The 24,042-nt window shown below is 37.7% G+C and overlaps 2 protein-coding genes across 3 annotated transcripts; one reads left to right on the top strand and one right to left on the bottom strand.

The window, feature by feature from the left end:
* Positions 1-393: 393 nt before the first annotated feature.
* On the top strand, positions 394-17,894 carry LOC149290187 (unconventional myosin-Ih-like). Its single transcript, XM_089489434.1, has 31 exons — positions 394-519; positions 955-1,070; positions 2,977-3,175; positions 3,758-3,838; positions 4,002-4,181; positions 4,273-4,371; positions 5,390-5,503; positions 5,969-6,040; positions 6,221-6,340; positions 6,559-6,626; positions 6,733-6,838; positions 7,376-7,456; positions 7,804-7,895; positions 8,483-8,577; positions 9,079-9,125; positions 9,802-9,882; positions 10,236-10,341; positions 10,891-11,008; positions 11,249-11,362; positions 11,577-11,653; positions 11,981-12,049; positions 12,254-12,338; positions 12,821-12,980; positions 13,187-13,270; positions 13,706-13,799; positions 14,126-14,181; positions 15,065-15,200; positions 15,913-15,983; positions 16,068-16,165; positions 16,264-16,360; positions 17,871-17,894. The coding sequence occupies exons 1-31, from the start codon at positions 394-396 to the stop codon at positions 17,892-17,894; spliced, it is 3,066 nt and encodes a 1,021-aa protein (XP_089345560.1).
* Positions 17,895-19,511: 1,617 nt separating this feature from the next.
* Positions 19,512-23,947, bottom strand: LOC149290188 (BTB/POZ domain-containing adapter for CUL3-mediated RhoA degradation protein 3-like). 2 transcript variants are annotated; one of them, XM_089489509.1, is made up of 6 exons: positions 23,740-23,947; positions 21,988-22,157; positions 21,549-21,635; positions 20,982-21,034; positions 20,167-20,293; positions 19,512-19,730 (listed from the first exon to the last, which is right to left on the bottom strand). In XM_089489509.1, exons 1-6 carry the CDS (start codon positions 23,945-23,947, stop codon positions 19,512-19,514), a joined length of 864 nt encoding a protein of 287 aa, XP_089345635.1. The 2 variants fall into 2 exon arrangements, with proteins under 2 accessions (XP_089345635.1, XP_089345634.1); XM_089489508.1 differs by having other exon boundaries at positions 20,167-20,362.
* Positions 23,948-24,042: the final 95 nt, after the last annotated feature.

Consider the following 24,042-nt stretch of genomic DNA (forward strand, 5'->3'; position numbering starts at 1 on the left):
ATCAACTGAAAAATCACATGTATTGAAGTTTTAGATTAAATAAATAATGCATGGGAACCCTAAATTGCAGGCTTAGACCACAATTCACACACCCCAAAGGCCAGTCCTGGCACCCAGGGTGGACCCACAGAACTTGTCCAGCACCCAAACCGGCCCTGCTCCTCCAGCGACAGGCAGTCCAGTCCTCCACAGAGGAGGCGCCAGCCATGTGCGCACATACATTTCATTTGTGCACTGGCTGCAAAACCTATGTGCGAGCATAAACATACACAGCTTAGGGGATAATTAAATATCCTAATATGCAATGAGGGACATTTCTTACCTACTTATTTATAATTTTTGCTTTTCTCTGTCCAGCTGGAGGGCATGAAGAAAAAAGATGCCAACCTGCACATGGAAGGTTCTCTTTCTGCTCGAGAGAAAGTCGGTGTTCAGGATTTCGTGCTGCTGGATTCCCACACCAGTGAGGAAGCTTTCATGGACAACCTACGCAAACGATTCCAGGAGAATCTCATTTATGTAAAGTTTTATACTTATGATTGTGTGGGGCAGGTTATGGAACATTGAGAGGTCCCCATAGTGGCACGGAGAAGGCTGGCCTGGGGCAAGGCCTATTATATAACGACTTGTACTTGAAGTTCAGACGGTTTAAGCAGAATACGAAGACCTGACCCAGTGTTGCTTGTTTTTTTATTTATACATTACACTGAACCTAAAGCAAATGCCAATGTCTGGGATGACAACTACTGAACCACACTAATCTAATTGCAATATAAAGTGATGTTTAATAGCTTTATTAAATATTCTCTTTGCAAGAACAATATTAGGGTTTAGTTTAGAATGACCATATCAGCCCATTATTGATTCAGAACAATCATGTACTCCATGACATATAGCTGGTTGTTAGGTTTCCTAAAACTGTATAATTTAATTTTTCTTTTGTGTAATTCTCAGACATACATCGGGACACTGTTGGTATCTGTAAACCCATACAAGGATCTGGAGCTGTACACTCAGAAGCAGATGGAGATGTATCAAGGAGTTAATTTCATTGAGCTACCCCCACACATGTAAGATTCTCCTTTTGGGGCACTAGTCAGTATTTTAAAGGTTGCATTAGCTACTAGTTAGAATTGGTTACAAATTTGTAAATATCCCTTGCTGACTATAAGGAACTCAAATTATGCAGAATTTATAGACTAGGGCAGGGGTGTCCAACCTGCGTCCCTCCAGCTGCTGCAGGACTACATCTCCCATACTCCCCAGCCAGCACCTTAGCTGAAAGAGCATTATGGGAGATGTAGTCCTGCAGCAGCTGGAGGGACACAGGTTGGACACCCCTGGACTAGGGTGACAAACTGGCAACATGTATGGAAAATACATATTATAGAGTTGCCTGTCACCCTAATATACATGTGTAATATATTCATTGTATCTAGTCTGATCATTTTTTTGTGCTGTAAAAACCTTAAACCTTATTTGGCCCTTGGTTTTGTCTTTTGTTCAGGATAGTCTTTTACTGATTCTGTGTATGTTTAAACTACTTCACTGGATTAACCTCTACCACTCATTCGCAATAATTGTGAATTATGCAGCATTTTCTTATTTCAAAATACATTTTGCTGTAGATGAACAAAATATACATCTGGTATCTTCTTTTAAGATTCACTTAAGATTTACGTTCCAAGTGCCTTATTTTTACATTTATCAACATTAAACTGCAACTGCCAGACTGCCATTCTTCTAGTTTACTAAAGTAATTTGCCATTTGACCACTAGGAATGTCTACCCTGTTGCAGTCCTTTGTATCATCTGCAAAAAGACACACCTTACTATTAAGACTTTCTGTAACATAATGGAAACAGTCCCAATGCTGATCCATAGGCTACCCCACTAGCAACAAGTCTTTCCTCTAAATATGCACCAACTACAACCTTCTGCTTCACTCAATGATTCCATATCCATTCAACTATTTTAACATCCAAACCCAAACACTGCAATGTATTTATAAGTCTTCTGTGTGGGACAGAGTTGAGTGCCTTACTGAAACCTAGATAGACACTTATTTTAGTTACCCACTCAACAAAATAAATTAGGTTAGTTTGACAGGATCTCCCTGTTGTAAATCTGGGATGTTTCTAATCATGCAAAACATTTACTTCCAGATATTTAACAATCCTATCCTTTAGCATGGTTTCCATTACGTTGCCAACCACTGACATAAAACTTACTGGTCTGTGGTTGATTTAGTCTTCTCTATTTTTTGGGTGAAGTGGCACTACAGATTCCAATTTCCAGTCTTCTGCATCTACTCCTGCAATAGTGACTGGTTAAATAAGTCTGCCAACAGTTTTGCCAGGACACTTCAAAGCTCTTTAAATACCTTTGGGTGCGTCCCATCTGGTCCCATGGATTTCTCTTTTTTTTACTTTGGAGAGTTCATGTAAAACATGCTGATCTAACATGTCACTCTATTGCTCCTTCACATCAACTTCCCTCACCTTCATCTACCTCTGTAAAAAAAAGTATTTATTTAAGCAGTTGACTGGCTTTATCCTGATTTATATAATTCCCTTCATCTGTCTCTAGTTTAATTATTCCTCTTTTATGTTTCTTATCTCTAACGTATATTTCCAAAAAATGTTTTATTACCCTTTTTTGTTATCCTGGGTTTTTTCTTCTGAGTGTATGCTTTGGCGCATCTAATATTACCCTACGCCTCCCTAAACTTAGCTTTATATTTACTCCCGTTTTTCTAATTTTGAGTCTGTTTATAATTCCTTAAAGCTAGCTTATTTTCCTTCAGCCACTTCTGCAGAGTACCACAGTGCTTTCCCTTTTTCTTTTAGTCTTACTGACGAGTTTAATTCACTGTTCTGTTGTCTTTAGCAGAGGGGGCCGAAGCCTACAGACCATTTATAGATTTATAGATTGTTGTAACATGTTTTGACCAAATCATGGTCTATCTTCTCTTAGATATGCTGTGGCAGATAATGCCTATAGGGTAATGTGCACAGAACGAAATGACCACTTTATCCTGATCTCTGGGGAGAGTGGATCTGGGAAAACAGAGACCTCAAAAAAGATCCTTCAGTACCTGGCAATAGCATGTCCCACTACTGAGAAGCTCCAGACTGTCAGAGACCGGCTGCTCCTTTCCAATCCAGTGCTAGAGGTAACATGAATCTTAAAATAGCTATTTTCTGATGGTTAACAAGCATGCAAACATCTTGTTTTGTTTAAATTTCCTTTTTTTCACTTGTGTGTTTGACACATACTACATTTTTCAGTGCATAGCTTCAATAATTGGCCAGATGTTTCAGGAACACATACAATTTTAGGCGAAATTATACAAAAGAATACATTGTCATGAAATCTTTAAAGCTTTGTGTGTCCATCCATGACCATGCAGGTGACATGTTATAGTATAACATAAGTAAAAAAGGCTTGCTGGAGCCAGACGTGTTTTAAGCAGACATCAGTTGAGGTGAGAAGTTTTTCTAGGTTAACTATTATAGACTCAGACTGCATCTTGGAGGTATTACACACCACACAAATTTCCAATTAGGCCTAATTTACTTTCAAGGGTATACTTTTCCTTTGACAAGATTAATAACAGAAACAACAAAATCATTTTTGTCTATATTGAGTACATTTTTAGCAAGTGCTCAACTCTTATGCATTTCATCCTCATATAATACATTTTATTATTATAATAGCAGTGGAAACCACAATAACCTAATTAAATACTGTCTAGGCTTTTGGAAATGCCAAAACGCTCCGCAATGACAACTCAAGCAGGTTCGGAAAGTACATGGATGTGCAATTTGACTACAAGGTAAGTGATCATTATAGTACGTTATTCTAGGCACATAGTAGGAGGCCATTTTATTGTGCTGGAAACATGGGTACCAAGAGGCTTGACCAGTCGATATTAATAGCTTTTAATTGTTGGTCTTAATGGGTTTGCATATGTGTTGCAATGTCTTTTTTTTCTGCAGGGTGCTCCTACAGGCGGACACATCCTCAGCTATTTGATAGAGAAATCTCGAGTGGTCCATCAGAATCTTGGGGAGAGAAATTTTCACATCTTCTACCAGTTGCTGGAAGGAGGAGAAGATCACCTCATACGATGGCTGGGTCTGCAACGTGATCCAGAGCTGTACCGTTACCTCATTCAGGTGAGAGCACCCAGCTTGTCAGTGTTGTGTTTATTAAGTGTGCTTGACGCATGCTTCGTGTATATAGATTGCTGTCTGTTTTGTTTCGCAGGGTGAGTGTGCCAAAGTAAGCACGATCAGTGATAAAGCCAACTGGAAGCTGGTGCGCCGAGCATTCACCATCATTGAATTCACAGAAGCTGACATTGAGGTGAGATACCTGAGCTCATGCTCATTGGTATTCCTAAAGGATCCTGTCCCAGGTTAGCAAAGATACAAAAAACAAAATGCTGTCTGCACTTCTCACCCTAATAAAGTTGGCAACAAATATATAAACATAATAGAAATGAGAGGTTTTGGTTATATGAATTGGCCAAAGCATAATTAAGCTCACCCGCCACGTCAAGGCACACTCTCAATAGGGTGAGAACCTACTCTCACCTCCTACATAGTGGGCACACAAAGCAGTTTATACTGCTACCAAAACCTTATTAATGTGTTGGGGGAGGTGCAATTAAACCTTCTCCCCATGAACCCCTGGACAGCAAGATGCAACCAGACTGATGAGGAGCCAACAACCTCAAATACGTGCAAACAGGGGAAAAAAAATGTCGGTGCGCTAAGCTAGTCTCAGGCTCAAATAATACAAATGTATAATATGAGGCCTACCAAACAGTGTGAGCATGCTACAAATACAGTGTGTTGGCTGTACAATGTATACAAAAAACAAAATACTGTCTGCGCTTCTCACCCTAATAAAGTTGGCAACAAATATATAAACATAATATAAATGAGAGGTTTGGGTTATATGAATTGGCCAAAGCATAATTAAGCTCAGCCGCCACATCAAGGCACACTCACAATAGGGTGAGAACCTACGCTCACCTCCTACATACACCTCCAGGTTAGCAAAGTACAACTTAGATTAGATTAAAGGCTGTTCTTTCAACGGGAAAAGATATAGTGCATCTTAACAAGTATGCTTTATTTTACGACAATGAAGAATTAAACTATTCATGAAAAGCATTGTTTGCAAAACTCAACTGATTTGTATTACCAGTTTCATGACTACTAAACAGAACTAAAAAGTAACCACGTCCTTTTCACACAATAAGCTTTTAAATATTTGATACTGGGAAAATGTTTGTTGTCTGAAAAAATGATGATATTAATGATAATATCATAAAATGTCAGATTCTTTATTCTCTCTTTTTGGTTTAATGCCTCAGAATCTTTTTGGATTAGTGGCGAGTGTCCTGCACCTTGGGAACATTAAGTATGAAGAAGATAGTCATGGCCATGCCATTATCAAAGATGGCACTCAGATCCAGTGGATATCAAAGGTATTCCTCAGTGATGTAGTTGAGGATTTAGCTGTAAGTGGAGTGAAACGATGAAAGCTTTACTTCCAAAGCTTAACTAGAGGCTAATGGGACTCCCACATTTTTGTCACTGCCTTTCACATTGAGGGTTTCTGGGACTGTAATACATAATGATAAAAGGGGGAAGACAAATATCTGTCACATCTTTATTTCCTTGCTCCATTCCAGCCATTGTCGCTCCCTAAGTCTTTTTGTGTGTGGACCGCTTGCAAGGGAGGAGAGCTGTGCCAATTTCAATATTTGGCATTACTGAGCCCCCCCCCCCCCCTGTATTCTAGGGCATTTAGTTAGGGCAGCTCAGCTCTGCTTCTGGGCCATGTAAGAGCTTTATGTTAGGACTGTTTGGGTATTATTTGTTCATGATCAGTGAACTATTTATACCATAGTACTAATTGCCCTGTAAAATAAAACTAAATTCCTCTGCAGCTCCTTGGAGTCCCTGTATCTATCTTACAAGAAGCACTAACACACAGAAAAATTGAAGCCAGATCAGAAGAGGTAAATAGCTTATTTCATGTTGTAGTTACCTTATGGGTAAGGTTTCATGTTCTTCACATTCTTCATATTTTGTATCTTTTGATAGTAATTTCCAGCAGCAGCTGAAATCCCGTGTTGTGAATTTTACATTTAAAGAATACCTGGTGTGCAGGAAATAGGTGACATCTTTTTCACCTTCAGGTCCTCAGCCCTCTGAGTATAGAGCTGGCTTATTACGCACGGGATGCTCTTGCCAAATCCATATATGGAAGATCCTTTACCTGGCTTGTCAACAAAATTAATGGCTCGTTGGCCAACAAGGTACTATGCAAAGTCTTGTCTTGCAATATCTTGTCATCGTTTTTGTTACATTGCTGCAACTGTAGTTTTGTAACACATTTGGACATGATCTCTATGCCTTTCATTCTGTATGAACCAGATGTTGCATTGTAGTAGGCACTTGCACAACTTGAGGATTAAATTGCCAATGGGGAAAATACATAATATGTATAATTATATATTATATTGCCCATCAATAGGACCCATCAAAGAAAACTGTGATTGGACTCCTGGATATTTATGGGTTTGAAGTGTTTGAAATAAATAGGTGAGTTATTTTTCAATAAAGTGGAGGGTTGTGGAATTGTAAACTTCATATGGCAATACATTAATATTTGCATTGCGTCACTCCTTGCTCTCCAACCCATCTGCAGCTTTGAACAGTTCTGCATTAACTACTGCAACGAAAAACTCCAACAGCTCTTCATCGCAATGACCCTGAAGGCTGAGCAAGAGGAATATAAAGCAGAAGGGATCGAGGTATCCCTTTTTTGCTAACGTTACTAAGTTTTTATACCAGTACACAAGATTTGGGGTAATTTTATACAGGGGAAAACGTATGAAAAAATAAAAAAGTAAGTAATGCCCTTAAATAATCAAATCAGATATAGCCTAACATAATAGGGAACCTTGCACTTTAAGCAATTAAGCAAGATACAATTTCTGCACGCCACGGTAACATATAAAGCGTCTCTGTCCAGAGTGCATTGTCACATGGAGGAGAATATTAGTAAATGTAAACATTTGTGTTATTGTGTGTGGCGCCTAAACTTATTTCTACCAGTAAAGTTTAAGCAAACTATAAAATATTATATTTGCAAAAGGTGATGGTGGGGCAAATATTCAAATGTTTTCTTAATTAGTTTGGCTAAGCCAGTTTAGGTATTTTATAAAATACTTCCTTCCCTCGTGAGCTGGTTCTTATCCAGTATCAGAATCTTAATTTCTTTACTTAACCCCTTGTTATCTTAATAACCATTTAAATTAATTCTGCTTAATTATGCTTTCTGACATCAGTGGGAGCCTGTGCAGTATTTTGACAACAAAATCATTTGCGACCTCATTGAGGAGAAGCACAAAGGGATAATCGCCATAATGGTAATATTTTATATTTTTTATAAAGTGGATACACTTGGGTTTTAATTAGACATCTAGTGATGGAATCAATTTGTTACAGTAATCTCTGCATCTAAAATACATATTTTCTATGTGTTTTCTTAAAACGCATACAAGCATAAGTCAAGTTTATTTCTACACCTTTTTGGCAGCCTGAGCCATCTTTTATTACTAACATCATTCCCACTATTGCCATATTATGTCAGATTTTAGTTCAGTATAAAGGATATCAACTGAAGACGCAACATCTCCTTAATGTACTAAATATCTGTATTCTTAAATATGCTGTTATTTATACTGTTATTTATATTATTTTTGCTTTCACATAGGATGAAGAGTGTTTGAGACCAGGGGAAACCACAGACCTGAGCTTTTTGGCCAAGCTAGAGGAAAAGGTTGGCGATCACCCCCATTTCTTAACGTAAGCATAAACTGAGGAATTCTTTTTTAAAAAGATCTCCTCCTATTATTATTGTTTAGGTAAATACAGTATGTGCGGCGATAAATATGAATGAGGAAGGAATTACTCTCCTTACAGCACTGTTTTTCATAAAACTTAACAACCAAGTAGTGCTTTTCACATTCCGTCCTCCTTCAATTCCAATATACATCTCACAGGGCCACCATATAGGCGGCTGCCCCGGACTCTGAGATAGAGTGGAGTCCTCTCTTTTGCAGATGAAGACATGAATTAATAGGAGACTGGGGCAGGCACCGAAAACTGGAAGATAGAGCATATTCTCCTAGGACATTAGTGTCTCTATGTCCGAACCTGACCATCTGCTCTTAATGACAATATATTACACGTCTTTATTTTTGAAAATGTAGGATATTGTATAAATACAAAATTCCTAAGAAATGTGTTGCCTGCAGTGTCCAGTGCTTTTTGCCCTTTTATATTGTTTACAAAGTTATTACTCGTTTGTATGATTTCACTTTGTGTGTTTGGACCTTTCCCTTCTTGGTAGCACCTCTCCTGTATTTATTTTGGATTCCTCTTATGCACAGGCGCAAACTGGCAGGTCCAAGCAACAGGAAGTCCATAGATTGGGTGGATTTCAGGCTTATTCACTATGCTGGGGAAGTTACATATTGTGCTGTAGGTGAGTGAAGAACATCTGTGCTCAGATTGAACGGGTGAGCGGAGAGTCCTGAGGAACATTGCAGTATTTAGCTGCACCTAACTAGCTGTGACATATGTGTGTCCATAAAGACTGTTTTACGCACGTCTGATCAAGCATAATTATTAGAGTAAATGTATGTTTAAGAAATTTAATATATTTTTAACTGTGCTTAATTTCTGTTTTGGAAACTCCTAATCCTTAATTTTATAAAAAAAAATTGTCAAATAATCATATTTTTTTAAACCTTTACTATTATTGTATTCCGCATCATGTTTGAAATAGCTGTTTTGCATTTAGATATTTGCGATAACGGCCACACCGCCACTCTAAAATAAAAACATGAGAAAGATGCAATCCAGTGTTGGACTTAATTACGGTATTATCTCAACATAACATATTAGAAGAACCCTTTTTCCAATGACATACAATATCATAATGCTCTTCCCATTCTTCTCTTTCTTTTTTTTTTTGCTGATTTAGGTTTCATAGAGAAAAATAATGACTTGTTGTATAGGAATCTGAAAGAGGTAAGGTGATAAAACTTGTTTTGTTTAGGTTTAAAGTCAGTATTAATATCACTGGGCAGATGGTCTTCCGCTCTATATAAACCATGTGATTGCTTAGGCATATTGTCATTAATGAGAAAAAGCTAGAAGAAAGTAGATCTCATGATCCCACAAATAAATACATTTTTCATGTAAATATCATTCTTCCCCACAAACCCTAGCCCTCCTACAATTTTATATTTGGGTGGGCATGTTAAATAGTCAAGTCTTTATTCCTTGCCAATTTAGGACAGTTCCTTTAGCTAATCATCATCATAATATGTACATTTTGTGCACAGGACTCAAACACAGTGGGAATTACCATAGTATGTCGTCAAATTGTGTATGTAGTCAAATTATGTATGTATGTAGTCAAAGTATGTAGTAAAAAATGGAATCACCACTGTATGTAGTCAAACTTGTATCTAGTACATTTTATTGCTGTTAAATATTTCCCAGTCAAAAGTGTTTTTTTCCTTTGGAACCTTACCTTATTATTTGCTTATGAATGTTCTGTCTTAAATAATTTGCATTAACTTGATTAGTGTTAAAAGTTAAACATAAGGGTTGCTTCTCTTATAAGCGGAAGCTGCTTATTCTGAGCGATTCCCTTTATTCCAGTATTTGCAACTTAGCGCCCTTAATGTGCCAATTGCAGGTTATGATAAAATCTAAAAACTACATCTTACGGGACTGTTTTCATGTGTCGGAGCTAGACAACCGAAGGAGACCTGAGACTGTAAGTGGAGCCTGGTTATTATTTTAATTGATTGATTAATATTGTGCCATCCTATTCTGCAGCACTGTACAAAAGTTAAACAGGCCATAGAAAGTAGTGCATCACACAACAATTTGCATGGACAGAAAAAAGGGTGGCTGGGCTCTCCTCAAACCAGCTTATAGTCCAAAAAATGAATTTATCAAAGATTTGCCATTGATAGTTATGTGAGTCTACGTGCTGTAGCTGTAAACCTCAATGTGAAACTAAGACTCGTATAGAAGTGCCATACTTGTATGGGGTGATAATAAGAAGCAACAGAGGTATCCACAACTCATTGTTCAGTGAGTAAAACCCTGTATTTTTGTTCCAAGGTAACAACACAATTCAAGAACAGTCTGTCCAGCCTTATAGAAATCTTAATGTCAAAGGAACCATCATACATCAGATGTATCAAACCAAACAACGCCAAACAATCCGGTAAGAACATAAAAGGTTCAACTTTGCACTTGTATAAGGTAATGCCCAATAAACAAAAAAACTGACTTTTACAGATTGTATTATTATGTTGACTTTAGCCAATTGTTATATTGTTTAGTGGAGTGGCATATATATAGAGCAAAATGTCGTGCCATCTAAGTCCTGAAGACCTGAGGTCTATGAAGAAGTAATACATAATAATTTAATAATCAACATGTTTTAGGGCAACATAGTTACTAAGACCTTTCAATAGTGTAGCATTACAAAAAAATATATATATATATATTTTATACATATATTATATACACAAATGTAAATCATTTTTTTCACAAGCATGTGGCAAGCACCCTGAAGCCCCTTTATACCCTTGTCCAGGAGTCAAAGGACAATAATTGTGAGGTGCTTTATTGAGATACGTCATTGGGCTAAGGGAAACACGATGGAAAAAGATTTCTTTCTAAATTTGAGAAAACCCTAATTGTTTTTTTCTCTTGTATATATGATAGGGTTATGTGTGCCACAAAATATTTCTACTTTTTTTTTTAACAGGGAAGTTTGAGGATCTGCTCGTCCATCACCAGGTCAAGTATCTGGGCCTGATGGAGCATTTGCGGGTCAGAAGAGCAGGATTTGCTTACCGGAGGAAATATGAGACATTCTTGCAGAGGTAAAGTTGAACGAGGTCAGTGTGGGCTTAGTATCTTTTTGTTGCTAAAGGAAAGTTATTTCCCTCTAAAAGATAGAAATGATGAGCATGAATTAACTGATTTCTTTCATGACCATGGCCTACAGACACAGAACATTCAGCATGTGATTTCTAATCAGGAAATTACATGTTGAAATTAAGAGTCAAAAAGTGAAACATTGTATGGTTAGATTATAATACTTTCTATTACTTTTGCTTTAGATACAAATCATTATGTCCAGATACATGGCCCAGTTGGACCGGTCCTGCTCGGGAAGGTGTAGAAAGGCTTGTGAAACACCTTGGTTACCAATCCCATGAATATAAGCTGGGAAGGTAGGACTTTTACCTTTTATTTAAGTAGGGACTTGGTCACCTAGCTGTATTTATGTTACAGGCAAACACAACACTAATAATTGACAGCTTTTTACATAATTCGACTACACTAACCCATTCAGCAGCAGTAATATTTCATCTATACGATGTTGCCTTGTGGTTTAAAATAAATTCTGAACATTACATTAAATAACATGCATTTCCTTTCTTTCAGGACAAAGTTGTTCATACGGTTTCCTCGGACATTATTTGCCACTGTGGATTCATTTGAAATGAGAAAGAATCAGTTAGGTAACGGTTATATATCTGCCTATATTAAGACATTATTTACTGTTGGGTACAAATGCATTTTAAAATGTCGGAAGGTGTAAAAGGTTTCCTATAAAATGGCCCATATTATACTATTAAGCGATATATTGTGCGTGTTTATATATATATATATATATATATATATATATATATATATATATAAATACTCCACAACTATCACATGTTCCTCATTCAATTTTGTATATGTTATTATTGTTGGACACATTGTATTCTAATATTAGTTCTAATATTGCAAATTCTAACCAGAGAATTTAGTGTCATAAACTGTTTTATTTTGTTTGTGTACAGTTTCAAAAATCCAAGCCAAATACAAAGGATGCTTAGGAAAGAGAGCTTTTCAGAAAAAAAAGAAAGCAGGTACTTTTCCCGCCAAAATTATTTATTTTAGTAAAGCGCTATTATGCTACCCAGTACAGTAAACTTGTAAGGTAACCACTTTCCAGCCATTGAGGGAAGCTGCATAGTTATGAAACCACAATATTGGCTGGTCACCTTTTATGAAAATGAGTTAGATTGATCTGTTTATTCTATCTAACCGCTTATACTATTTTCTTATTTTAGCTATTAAGCTGGAATCGTGCTGGCGGGGTGTTCTGGCTCGCAGAGCAGCCAAGAAACGCGCATGGGCTGCACAGACCATTAGGAAGTTGGTTTTACTATTACCTTTCATGATGTTGTTGGATGTCTACACTGTTTTCAATGTTCCACTGATTGATACTGTAAATATGTATAATATAAAACATATTCTTCTGCAGCAAAAAAATTCCCTGAAAACAACACTCATTCTAATACTTTTTCTCCAACTTTCTTCTTTAGAGTAGCTGTTACTTGCATGAACGCATGCAATAAAGAATGCATGAGGATTTTTGATTTTATGTTGGTATACAGACATAAAGACGTGATCTGTGATCCAGTATGGAGTTTCAAATACACAAGATAAGATTCCAACAACCTGATAATGAGGGCTAAGCTTCAATGGAGTCTGGGCTTCATCATCTAAGGATATTAGGTTGTTGCAATTTTATCCTGTTTGTTTGTAAATTCATACCACCCCACAGATCACGTATACCATTGTATTTTGTGTGTAACTAAGGAAAACGAATGATATTCTTGTACATCCACTTTAAGGTTCATTCTTGGATTCATCAATCGGAATAAATCCCCCGGTGATGTGAACAGACATTTCCATTCTCTCATGTATTACAATTACCTTTGGAAACTGAGGGACCACGTGCCCAAAAATGTTCTTGATAAGAACTGGCTGACTCCCCCAAAAGCTATGAGAAAGGTACAGAGCTTCCACCTTACATCGATACAGGTGTCCGCCAATGTACTTGGTTGCTGATTTAATGTATACCGGGCAGCAGGGTTTTATGCATGAATGCAATTTAGTTTCATGGTGCTTGTAAGTGTGTGAGGTAGAGAGCCACTGTGCCAAGTTCCTATCGTGCAAAAACCCTAATTTATCTTCAAAACAAATTATTATTATTACAGACCTCAGATTTGCTCCATAAACTTTGTATAAGGAACCTGGTGAGGAAATACTGCAGGGCCATCACTCCTCAGAGAACAGAACAGGTATTGGTTGATCTTTATGCATTAATCTCCATTTCATGGCAAGGTAACCATAAAAAGAACAGTTAGGTATACCACTGATCATTATATGTTTTCTGCTACTGATAGCATTGCCTCATTTAACCCAAAGGTGCTTCATTTGGGACTTGAGCAACATGCCCTTATTTCCATATCCCTAAAGTATCTTTCCTTGACCAGTAATCCCAAATTGACAGTTAAAGTAATTGGACGGTTTCAGGGTTGGCATTTCAACAAGACAAAAAAATTCTACTGACTTGATGAGAAGGGATGGAATAAAGGAATTGTTCTTTAATGTAGACTTGACTCTTTGGTCTTCCACTGGGAGGTCAATCACTACATACATATCTCAATATTAATGAGATGAAGGTGGCATTGTAAAACCAGACTAGATGTATTGCATTGTTTTTACGCTTATAGCTGCAACAAAAAGCATTGGCGAGCAATGTGTTTCGGGGAAAGAAGGATGGCTACCAGCAGAGCGTCAGCCAACCCTTTGAAGAGACAAGGCTCAGTAAGTCAAGAAAATAAGGAACATGCTTTACAAAATCACACACCTTTTGTCTGTATCCATCTTTTTTCAACAACAAAGACACCCACTGCTACCTTTTTAAAGTATCCCGATTATACATGCATTTTTATCTGTTTACATTGCTCTAGCACACAGCATTTTCCTGATCGTATCTTCTATTGCTTCCTAGTGACACATTGGGGTTTATATATAGAATTGCTCTATATGCATAATCCCCAGTGAATTGTCTTTAAATATATGTCAAAATAAACGTTATTAAAACCACCGGTGCATGATTATTCTAGACGTGTCTATGTTTTCTTCTTTAGGTGAGCAAGATATCAATCCAAAAGTGCTCCAGCTTATGCACTATGACAAGGTTAAGGTACAGAATCCAATGATCAGTGTGAAGCAGCTTTCTGTAGCATTTTCACTGTCTTTTGACAGTATAATCTCGCGCAAATGTCACAACATAAACAACTAGTGTGTGTGTGTGTTACCTTAGCCTAATATACCAGACAAACACCCTGACTCCTTATCATACTAACTGACTGTGGTAAAGAATGGAATGACTCAGTGTTAATCGCCCAGCCATCAGGAGGACTTCATTAGCATTGCCATAAAGAATCGGCTCACCCAGAGTATCACATGACTGACAACAATGCAGCCACCGGGTCTGCAACTTAAGGAAGTTTATTGGGACAAAATAAGATAAAATCATTTTTTGAATCAATGCTACCCACTATACGTGGTGTCCTTTAATTAAAATGAAATTATTATTCTTTTGCTATTTCCCACCTAATCTTGCTTTCATATGTGTCATTTTTTGTAGGACACATTGTTTTTAAAAGTTGCTGTCCAGCATGTTTAAAGCTATTACCTGCTATATGTAGGATAAATAAATTCCCATATAGCAATTAATCACTTGAATAAGTAATCTATTCCCAGATATAGCATGTGCTTGCCAGCAACATAGAAACATAGATGGCAGATAAGAGCCGGTTAGTCTCATCATTTTTTCCTGCTATAAAGACTCAAATATCAATGAGTCCTTGGCTATGAATTAGATTCAGGATAACCATAAAACTATGCATGTTTACATTTTCTTACTCTATTAACATCTACCACTTCTGCTAGGAGGCTGTTCCACTTGTTTACAATGTTTAAAAAAAAGAAATGCTGCCAGGATAGTCATCCCTTTGTAATTGCTAACATAATTGTTCTCTTTAAGCTATCTTTTAACGCCTCCTGATGACTTTGTTTCCCAGTATGGCACTGCAGCTATCAAATATGACAGACATGGGTTCAAAGCCCGGCCTCGTCATCTGCTGATGACACAATCAGCTCTATACGTGACCGAACAAGCCAAGATCAAGCAAAAAATTGACTTCTCTGCGATCAAAGGTAAACATAAATAAACACAAGACTAAGCTTATATTATATTATGATCCATTGGATAATGTTTGTTTTGGCTTTCCTTTGGTGCAGCTAGTGGGTTGACTGGCCCAGGGTTGGGGGAAATTCTTCAATCAAGGGTAGCCCATAGTGCCACATCTGTACAGTGCCCTTTAACACTGGGAGGTGGGTGCTTAGTGTGGAGGTGGGGTAGCTACACTTAACCCCGGGGCCAAAAGGCACACCTTCCAATATTTAAAATGTTGAAAGAGAGGCATATTTATTTTAGGTGTGGGGTTAGAGGCACGTTTAGGGAAAAGCAAGACAGTGCCCAAAAAATGTTGACTGTCCAGCGAAAACCAGGATACTTGGGAGGTATGTACTAGGTTTGATAAAACTTTCAATAATAAATCAGTACTGCAGTAGCACTGAAAAGGTTACATGTGTTTGTATTGCCAGGGCCCATCTATTGATATTGATTAAGTACGTGCTGTTAGCCACAGAGAGTTAGTGATTGTATATAGATCATTAGAAGAAGGAGGGTCACATCGGTTCCTCTGTGCCTTGAGAAAGTGTACAGGTTTTCCTACAATGCATTTTTACGGTTATACTTTATAAGTAATAGTAGTTGAAGCATTTGTGTTGCTTTGAATCACAATTATCCTAGTTCATGAATTATCACTGTTTTGCTACTCTAGTGACTGTAGGTTTTATCTAATAGGAATAGCTGTCAGCAATCAGAGTGATGGCATGCTCATTATCCAGGTATCTCCAGAAGACAACAAGCAGAAGGTAGGATGCAACACAATTTACTATTCCATGGGCCATTGAAAGAAGAATGGGATGTGCGCTGATCATTCCTCTTCATTGTTTCAGGGAGATGCAATACTCCAGTGTGAGCATATATTTGAAGTAGTCATTAAACTGTGCATGCTGGCTTCAAAGCAAGACGCCATCAACATAGTCCAAGGAAGGTATAACACATTTATGTTGTGGAAATAAATTTTGCACACACTTAGGGTGTTTTCTTTTCATGCTATGACGCCTCATTCGTTTTTATTTTTTTGTTTAGTATTACATTCCACTTTCAAGGCAAAGAAGGGGTTATCGATTTCATATCAGGGGCTGAGTCGCAAGTGTACAAAGCTAAAAATGGACATCTAACAGTAGTAAGTTGCCCTTTCTTTGTGGAATCTTTAATTTGCAATGGAAGCTTGAATAATATGATCACTCAGAATCTTGAAAATCACCTTCTTCCGTATGTTTGAGTCTCCCACATGCCATTTGGCAAACAGAAAACGTGCTTGCTTATTCTTTCTTTAAGCAATGTCTTTTTTCTGGCCATGTTCCCGTACAGACCAGCTCAGTGGAGTGTATGGCTTAAATCGGTCCTATGGACAGATCCTCCACTCTCCGCTGGGGAGCCTTACAGCTCCTTCAAAGTTATCTTTGGTCTCTTTGTTGCTTACCTGATTATTGCCCTCATTGCCTGGTCGTGAGTTTTGGTGTGCTGCTTTCTCTTTGCAGGTTTGTTGTGGTGTTATATTCTTTCCATTTCGTAATAATGGATTTAATGGTGCTCCGTGGGTTGTTCAAAGTTTTCAGATTTTTTTTTTGTTTTATAACCAAACCCTGATTTGTACTTCTCCACAACTTTGTCCCTGACCTGTTTGGAGAGCTCATTAATCTTAATGGTGCCCCTTGCTCAGTGGAGTTGCAGACTCTAAGGCCTTTTAGAACAGGTGTATATATACTGAGATCATGTGACACGAGTGCACACAGGTGTATTTATGTGACTTCTGAAGGTAATTGATTGCACCAAATTTTATTCATTTATTCAAACTTTTTCATTTTTTAGAAATGTAAGTAATTTTCTTCATTTCACTTCACCAATTTGGACTTTTTTTGTGTACCTCCATTACATGAAATCCAAATAAAAATCAATTTTGATTCCAGGTTGTAATGCAACAAAACAGGAAATACTTTTACAAGGCATTGTAAGGTAATATTAGGTCATCAGATGGGCTGAAAAGGTTTTAAAACACACTATTTAACTAGATATCAGACTTCACTTACAAGGTGGTAAAATTGGCTATATGTAGATAATAATAATAATAAAAAAAAAAAGAGTTGAGATGGTATCGAATAAACCAGGAAGCTTGGCACTTGTCCTGGAATTGCCAGATTGACAATAATCAGTTACACACAGATGTTCCCAAACTGTAAAGTAGTTGCTCTTTGCTGATACCTCTTGAGCTGTTCAGCTTCTATGACCCTCAGCCAGGGACAGACAAAGGGGCAGCTGCCCAGACCCCAATGCAGATGGTTCACAGTATCTGGGGCTTTGTGCTTTAACAATCCAGAGTGAGAAGGGAAGGGAAAAAATAAGGTGTGCTCTAATCGTGAGAGGGGCAAAAAAACCAAAAAAAACCAAGAGAAACCAATGGTGGGGATCCAAGGGAACTTGCGGTGCCTCAGCCAACCCCCTTCACCATTAACCTAATATACACAACATAAGAGCATCACACAACTTGTTATTTAGCAAAAGCCAGCAGCTACCAATTGGCTATTATCTGTGTCTTACCCTCTTGGCAAACACATTCTGTAAAGAATTGGTTTTAATTCATAGCACCTCAAACGGCTCTACTTGTATAACTAATGGCACTTGTTTCATTTCAGGCATCTCCGAAACGGAAATCATAAAACGCAACATCTGCTCTCGTCACAGCGCAAATAAACATCCTACAAATATTCCGGCTGCATTTAAGCAAACTCTGATGGTTCTGTTAATGGAGGTTGAAAACAAGAACAGCTTAATGTATTACGTTCCTTATATGCTATTAAATGAGAGGTATTCTGTCCCACCTTGAGGTCAATCCTGCTGTAAAAAGGGTCTAACGCCATCATGTACTAAATCCCTCTAACAGAGAAAAGACTTACATGTACCGTTCCATTGGTTGGAAACAACCACAGACCACAACTCCTATACCACAATTTGTTAGACGGATGGATTCATGGCTGCCTTTGTTTTTTTGCTGTACAGATTTTCCCCTTTTTTATTCTGTTTCTATTAGTTCTTTAATTTAGCCTCATCAAAGGAAGACTTTCTGTGTATTTTCTAGAATGACCAGATTGTCTTTCAGAGGCCACAATTTCAATGTAAAACCTGCAGTATGCACTTTCCATAGACATCCTGGTACACGCTAGTACATTCATTACATAGTAAGTTGCAGTGAGGATCATAGCTTCATTTTGAAGTGTTGAACTATTGAGATGCATGAGAAACTAAACTAGGATAGAGTTTCATAATGGCTGTTGGTGATATTACATTTTGACCTAACTGCAACTTACCTATACCCACCTGTAAAAGGGCACTGTTGGCCTTCAAGTTCCCTCTCTTTTACCCACATGTAAATAATTTCATCTACGTATTCAGGTATTTCACACCTGTTGAAGAAATGCGTTAATATATATTTTTTTCTACTATACAAGTCATGTGCTGTTAGTTTTAAAAACTTTCAAAAAGAAAAAAACTTTTTACATCTGTATTTTATTTAAGAGGGAAGGAAAAAAATACAGTATAAATAATGTTTGTGTACACAAATAGATGTGAAAATGCTTATAAACACAAAAATACATATATTAAAATATATATTAGCCCTACCATAAAAATGTACTGAAATATTTAAAGGTGCGTTGAGATAAGTCTCATTCCCAGGTGTAAGTCTGCAGAAACACTAAGCAGCAGTAACCGTTACGGCCATAGCATGTACTTGAAATAATGCTATGTAATGAAGGGCCTTGGTCTCCAAAGTTTAGAAATATCATTCACATAACATTTGTATGTAAGGCAGCTTGGGTTGCTGGTCATTTTATCTTCATCTGAACTTGAGGGGCTTACTGGCAATTTTCATACACACCAAATGGCCAGTAGTACTGTTTAAGCGCTATGTACAAAAAAAATATCCTGGAACATGAACCAATGCATTGTTAAGGCAACAGAGCTTCTGAGTCTAGACACGGATTTGTAAATGTTCTCAAATCCATCAGCACACATATGAACATACAAACATCAGGTGGAAATTTAGGGCTAGGAAAATCCATAAGAAAAACAAAAATACATTAACGTACGTCGGCGTCCCTTAAAAGTGATTCAGAAATCACTAAGTTGAAGCGGCCAATTGTGGAATTGAACCCCTAAAATGTATAACAGACAACCACGTCAGCAGTTATTCCTCGCCTTCTCGCACACACGTGGGGTTAAATGAGGAGAGGTAGATCTCTGGTCTGGACGGAGAAATGACAATGAACAAGTTAGTCCTATTGATGGAGGTGAGCTCGGTCATCTGGCCTTTTGATGTGGATTCTTCTGACTCGTTCAATACGATCACGCTCTTCATCGTCATCGAGGTGATGTGAACGCCCTGCTGCTCCACCTGTGGCCTCCAGGAGGGCGTTATCAGGTCCTCGTCCATCCTGGGCCTCGTACAGTAAAATGTTAAGGGTCTCTTCATAAATGCGTGCCTCAGGGAACTCAACCTAAGTGAACAATAAAATGTTATCAGTAGCTAGCAAGAGACAAGGCTGAAAAAAAAAAAAAAAAAAAACTATTTAGCAGCTACTAATAAATTAAATGATGTGATATTCAAGAGCCCAGGGAGGCGTCAAGCAAAACAGGGGGCCAGCATAAGCCCTTGGATAGTTAATCAGGCCACAGTCCATTAACTGAATACTCTCTAGGACATATCGTGTGGCTTGTGGGCTTTAGCCTGACAAAAAAAATCATGTGTTCTATTGTGTTACTCCAGGACTAATAGTATCCTCTGGGAAGGTCAGAATGCTTGCTCAGGCATATCGCCTTGACATCTAATTCTTCAATAGTATTATCTGAAAATAGGCAACACAAAAGTCATTCCAAGCTCAACTAAAATTTCCACAATATTATTTTGCCACTATTTTGAAGGCCACAACATACCTTGGTCTGTTTCTTCTCTGTAGCATACACAATGGATGTGCAGCAAACTTCAGCAATTTTGCGGCCTTGTCCGTAGAAGGACCAACAACAGATCTCATCCCCAATCACATCTTTAATAAACAGGACCCTACCATTAAACCGCAAGGACAACTTGTCAAACAGTTCTATGTTTTTAAGCATGTTGTCATCTGAGTTGCTGCAAGGGAAGAAAGAAAATAGATGTTTATTAAAAAGTGAATTCAAGGAAAATGTTTTTTTACTATATTTGTATATACTGGTTATTGTGTTTGAGGGTTTCAATTTATTGGTGGCTATTTCTAACATATCAAGATCTCTGTTGCATGGGGTTTATTTACTAAAGAAAGAATTGACTGAAGAGTTGTTTTAATGCCTTCTCTTCACTATACATTATGAAGAGCTGATCCAGTAAGCTTCTGCTGCAGGATTAGCTTGACTGGCCCTGTATTATGTATAATTAAATCAGTGTGATCTCTCCAAGGTGTCCTTAAACATTGAATTATACATTGCACAGGGCCAGCTCAGTCCTTTTAGCTGGAAAAACCTGCCTGTGTTGGCACTTAATGAACAGTGCCATGAGGGAGGTGAAAGCACTGCCTCCTGCAAACTCTTCTGTCAACTTTCCCTTTAGTGAGTAGACCCCAGAGACAAGAACAACATCCAGAAAGGGGATCAAATGATTGCCATTAAATATTATTTTCCCAAATTTACTTGGTTGGTGGCCTAACATGCTGTCTGAAGTCATATTGCATGGCCGTGTACCTTCCTAGAACATGCACAACGAAGCTTGCACATACCTGGTGTAGGAATACTTGTTATTGCTTCTGTTGTAGAGCAGTTTGACTGCAGGCTGCAAGAGAGATAAGGAATACATTAAACAAATTACGATTAAACACATCCTGGAATAATAGCCATACCTGCTTCTGACAATTTTATTTATTTTACAAGCTCAGAACCTTGTCTTATGCAAGAGGAACGCTGGAATTATTTTCTCTTATTTCACAAACCTGAATACATTTCAACTATTTCAATGTTCCTTCTGTGTTGGAGGTGTTTGAGATATATGAGATATATATATACATACAAAAAAAATGTATACACATACACACGCCAGTGCAGGAGCTCACATATCACATTCAGGGAGAACGCATCTCTCGCATGGAAAATAGCTGGGGGTTGTAAAAATGGCAAATGCATGTGGGTAGATTCTGCATTTGCAAAGGGGACAAGGCAAAGTTCTCAGGGGACTATGACGGCTGGAATGCCCCTTTAATATATTTTGTTCTTACCATCCATACCATACAACTTCAGAATACCAATATTATTTGTTCTAGTGTATAGAGCTGAATTTTATAATTTGTCACCTTATTTGATGTAGCAATGAGTTTCTGCTCTTCTTTTGATGAAGTGATGACAGGAACTTTGCAAAAAGGCTCGTAAATATCTTTGTTCTGTCAGTTGGAAAACATAGAATGATGTTAAAACATACCTTAAAACATATTAAGGCAATATTCATTATGTTAAGTTTAACATAATCACAAAGTTTTATAGATGTTAGAAAAGATAAGGGGGGATATATTTAAGTATGTCTTTGATGGACTTTGTAACAGAATTAAGCAGGAATGGAAATACCTCAAATGTGCAAGACATTAAACATATTAAAGAGGAAAATGCAAGACACGTGATACTCTTTGACAGGCAATTATCATTACAGGATTTATGAAATATATGCAGAGTCTGAATCTAAAATGGTTTTCTGCAGGCATTCTGCTCTGCGCTATTGTATAAAGCGTGGAGTCCTACCTGCAGGGACGCCTGGCATTCATCTGCCAGACCTTGCACCAGATAATATTTTGCTTCTGCCAAGAGTTCCTCTATTTCTCTGCGCGTTTCTGGAAGAGGGACTGCACCATCCCGCAAATAATTCAAAATGGTCCCAAAGTGCTTCCCACAACGATCGATCAGTATCCAACCTGTAATGTTTGTAAGTGAATGTGAAGCATCATTTAATACTGGCAATAACTGGAAGAACCCACAGTTACACTACCTAGGTCTCCTCTCAATGAACGATTACAGTTAATTCACGTATCTCCAGGCACTAAAACACACTGAAACAGGAGCATCTCTTACATAGTAGGCAACAATGTCACATTAAGGCCTTGAAATGTATTTTAGCCAAGTCTAATAGTTAACTTAAATTCATGTATATTAAGTATTAAGAATAAAACAAAGGTTTAAATCAGTCATTTTAACCAGTTTTGAAGAATGAATAACACGATTACCTAATTAAGCTCTATTGTTTTAGGACAGAGATGCGTCGATGTGCAAATATTTCATTTCAACCGTTTGTAACAATCCTCAAATTAAATTACACAAATTACAAGAGGATGGAATGATTGGTCTCTTTAAGGAAAGGAACTGTGTGGCAAGGAAGTCATATCTAAGAACAATGAACGTCTCCACCCAGAACACAAATGAAAGCCTTCCATGATCCTTTCACTGCTGCAGTCATCATGTGAACATATTACAAGAGAAACAGCAACTGTACCAATCGAGTACTAACTTTCAAGCATTCTCCCGAAGACAGCAACGAAAAGCAAGTTATATACATTATATACACAAACATTCCCTTAGCAACAGTGTTTTTGCCACCGGAGTTTAGTGTTTTAACCTCCTTATCGTGGCATTTTCAACATGTCCTTGTTCAACCATAATTACCCTCTCTCATTAAGTTTACGCGTACAGGGCTTTCTTTTGAAACAACATTCCACTATGTAACCATTTAGTGTGATAAAAACTCATTGTTTTACCTGTGATGAACTGTGAACAGCTAGCGCAAATGGTAAAAAATACCTGTCCTGATACACCTCACGACTAGGATTTTTAGTCATTTATTCTTTAATTGATTTTGGCAGTTACCGGACAAATATTTTTTCCAAACTTGATATTCTGAGTCTCCAACTTAAAGAGCACTCACAAATCTTAAAAACCATCTACATAAAACAGATGTTCCTGAAAAGTAGAGAACCCAAGATATTATGCTATTGTTATTTAGACATACATCTACTTCCCTACCAATTTCATGTAAAATTAGTGGTTAAAAAAGCAATAAATCAGATAATCAGCATGAAACAGTCTAGATGTGTTTCCCCCCCCCCCCCCCCAGGACGAGGGACTTTCCTAGCAAACTAACTTCTGTAGGCGACACATGGGACGCAATACTGCCACACATTACACGTAAGCCTCAGACCCTATAGTTTGAGAATATGACCTCTTGCCCAACGCCTTTAAAATATATTCCTGACTTGCACTTTCTTAAATGTTTCTATCACATATTATCCATCTTCTTTCCACCAAGCTATTAAATTAATTTCCATCATTAACTATTTGGCCTTTTCCACCAGGAAGTTCTACCCTCTTTTGTCACATCTGCAAAATGACACACACCTTATCTTTGCGACCTTTTGTATTATCTCTAATCAAAATATTACAAATAATGTGTCCCAGTACTCACCACACACACTGCATTTGAAATTGTTGGACACAGGCACTTACCCTCGCTATCTGTGAGCACCTCCATTCTCCCACTGAACATGGCCTTCAACATGGTGTCCTGTTTGGTGAGCGTCTGCATAGTGGTGTAATACAAAGCACCACCCACGTTCAACTTCACATATTTAGAACTCGTGCTAGCACATTTGAAGGAAGTGGTGCGGGCTGTAGCTGGAGGCACCACGGAGCTCACCACGCTATCTCCCGACATTTCTTCCTGTACAAAAGAGGGGGGAAATAAAAAAAAAAAACAGAACACAGCAATGTTAATGCATGGCGTTTAGATAAATGATATTTCCAGTATGT

Source organism: Sceloporus occidentalis, unplaced genomic scaffold (assembly GCF_023333645.1).
Source record: "Sceloporus occidentalis isolate IW3139 unplaced genomic scaffold, rSceOcc1.0.p SCAF_40, whole genome shotgun sequence".
NCBI lineage: Eukaryota > Metazoa > Chordata > Lepidosauria > Squamata > Phrynosomatidae > Sceloporus > Sceloporus occidentalis.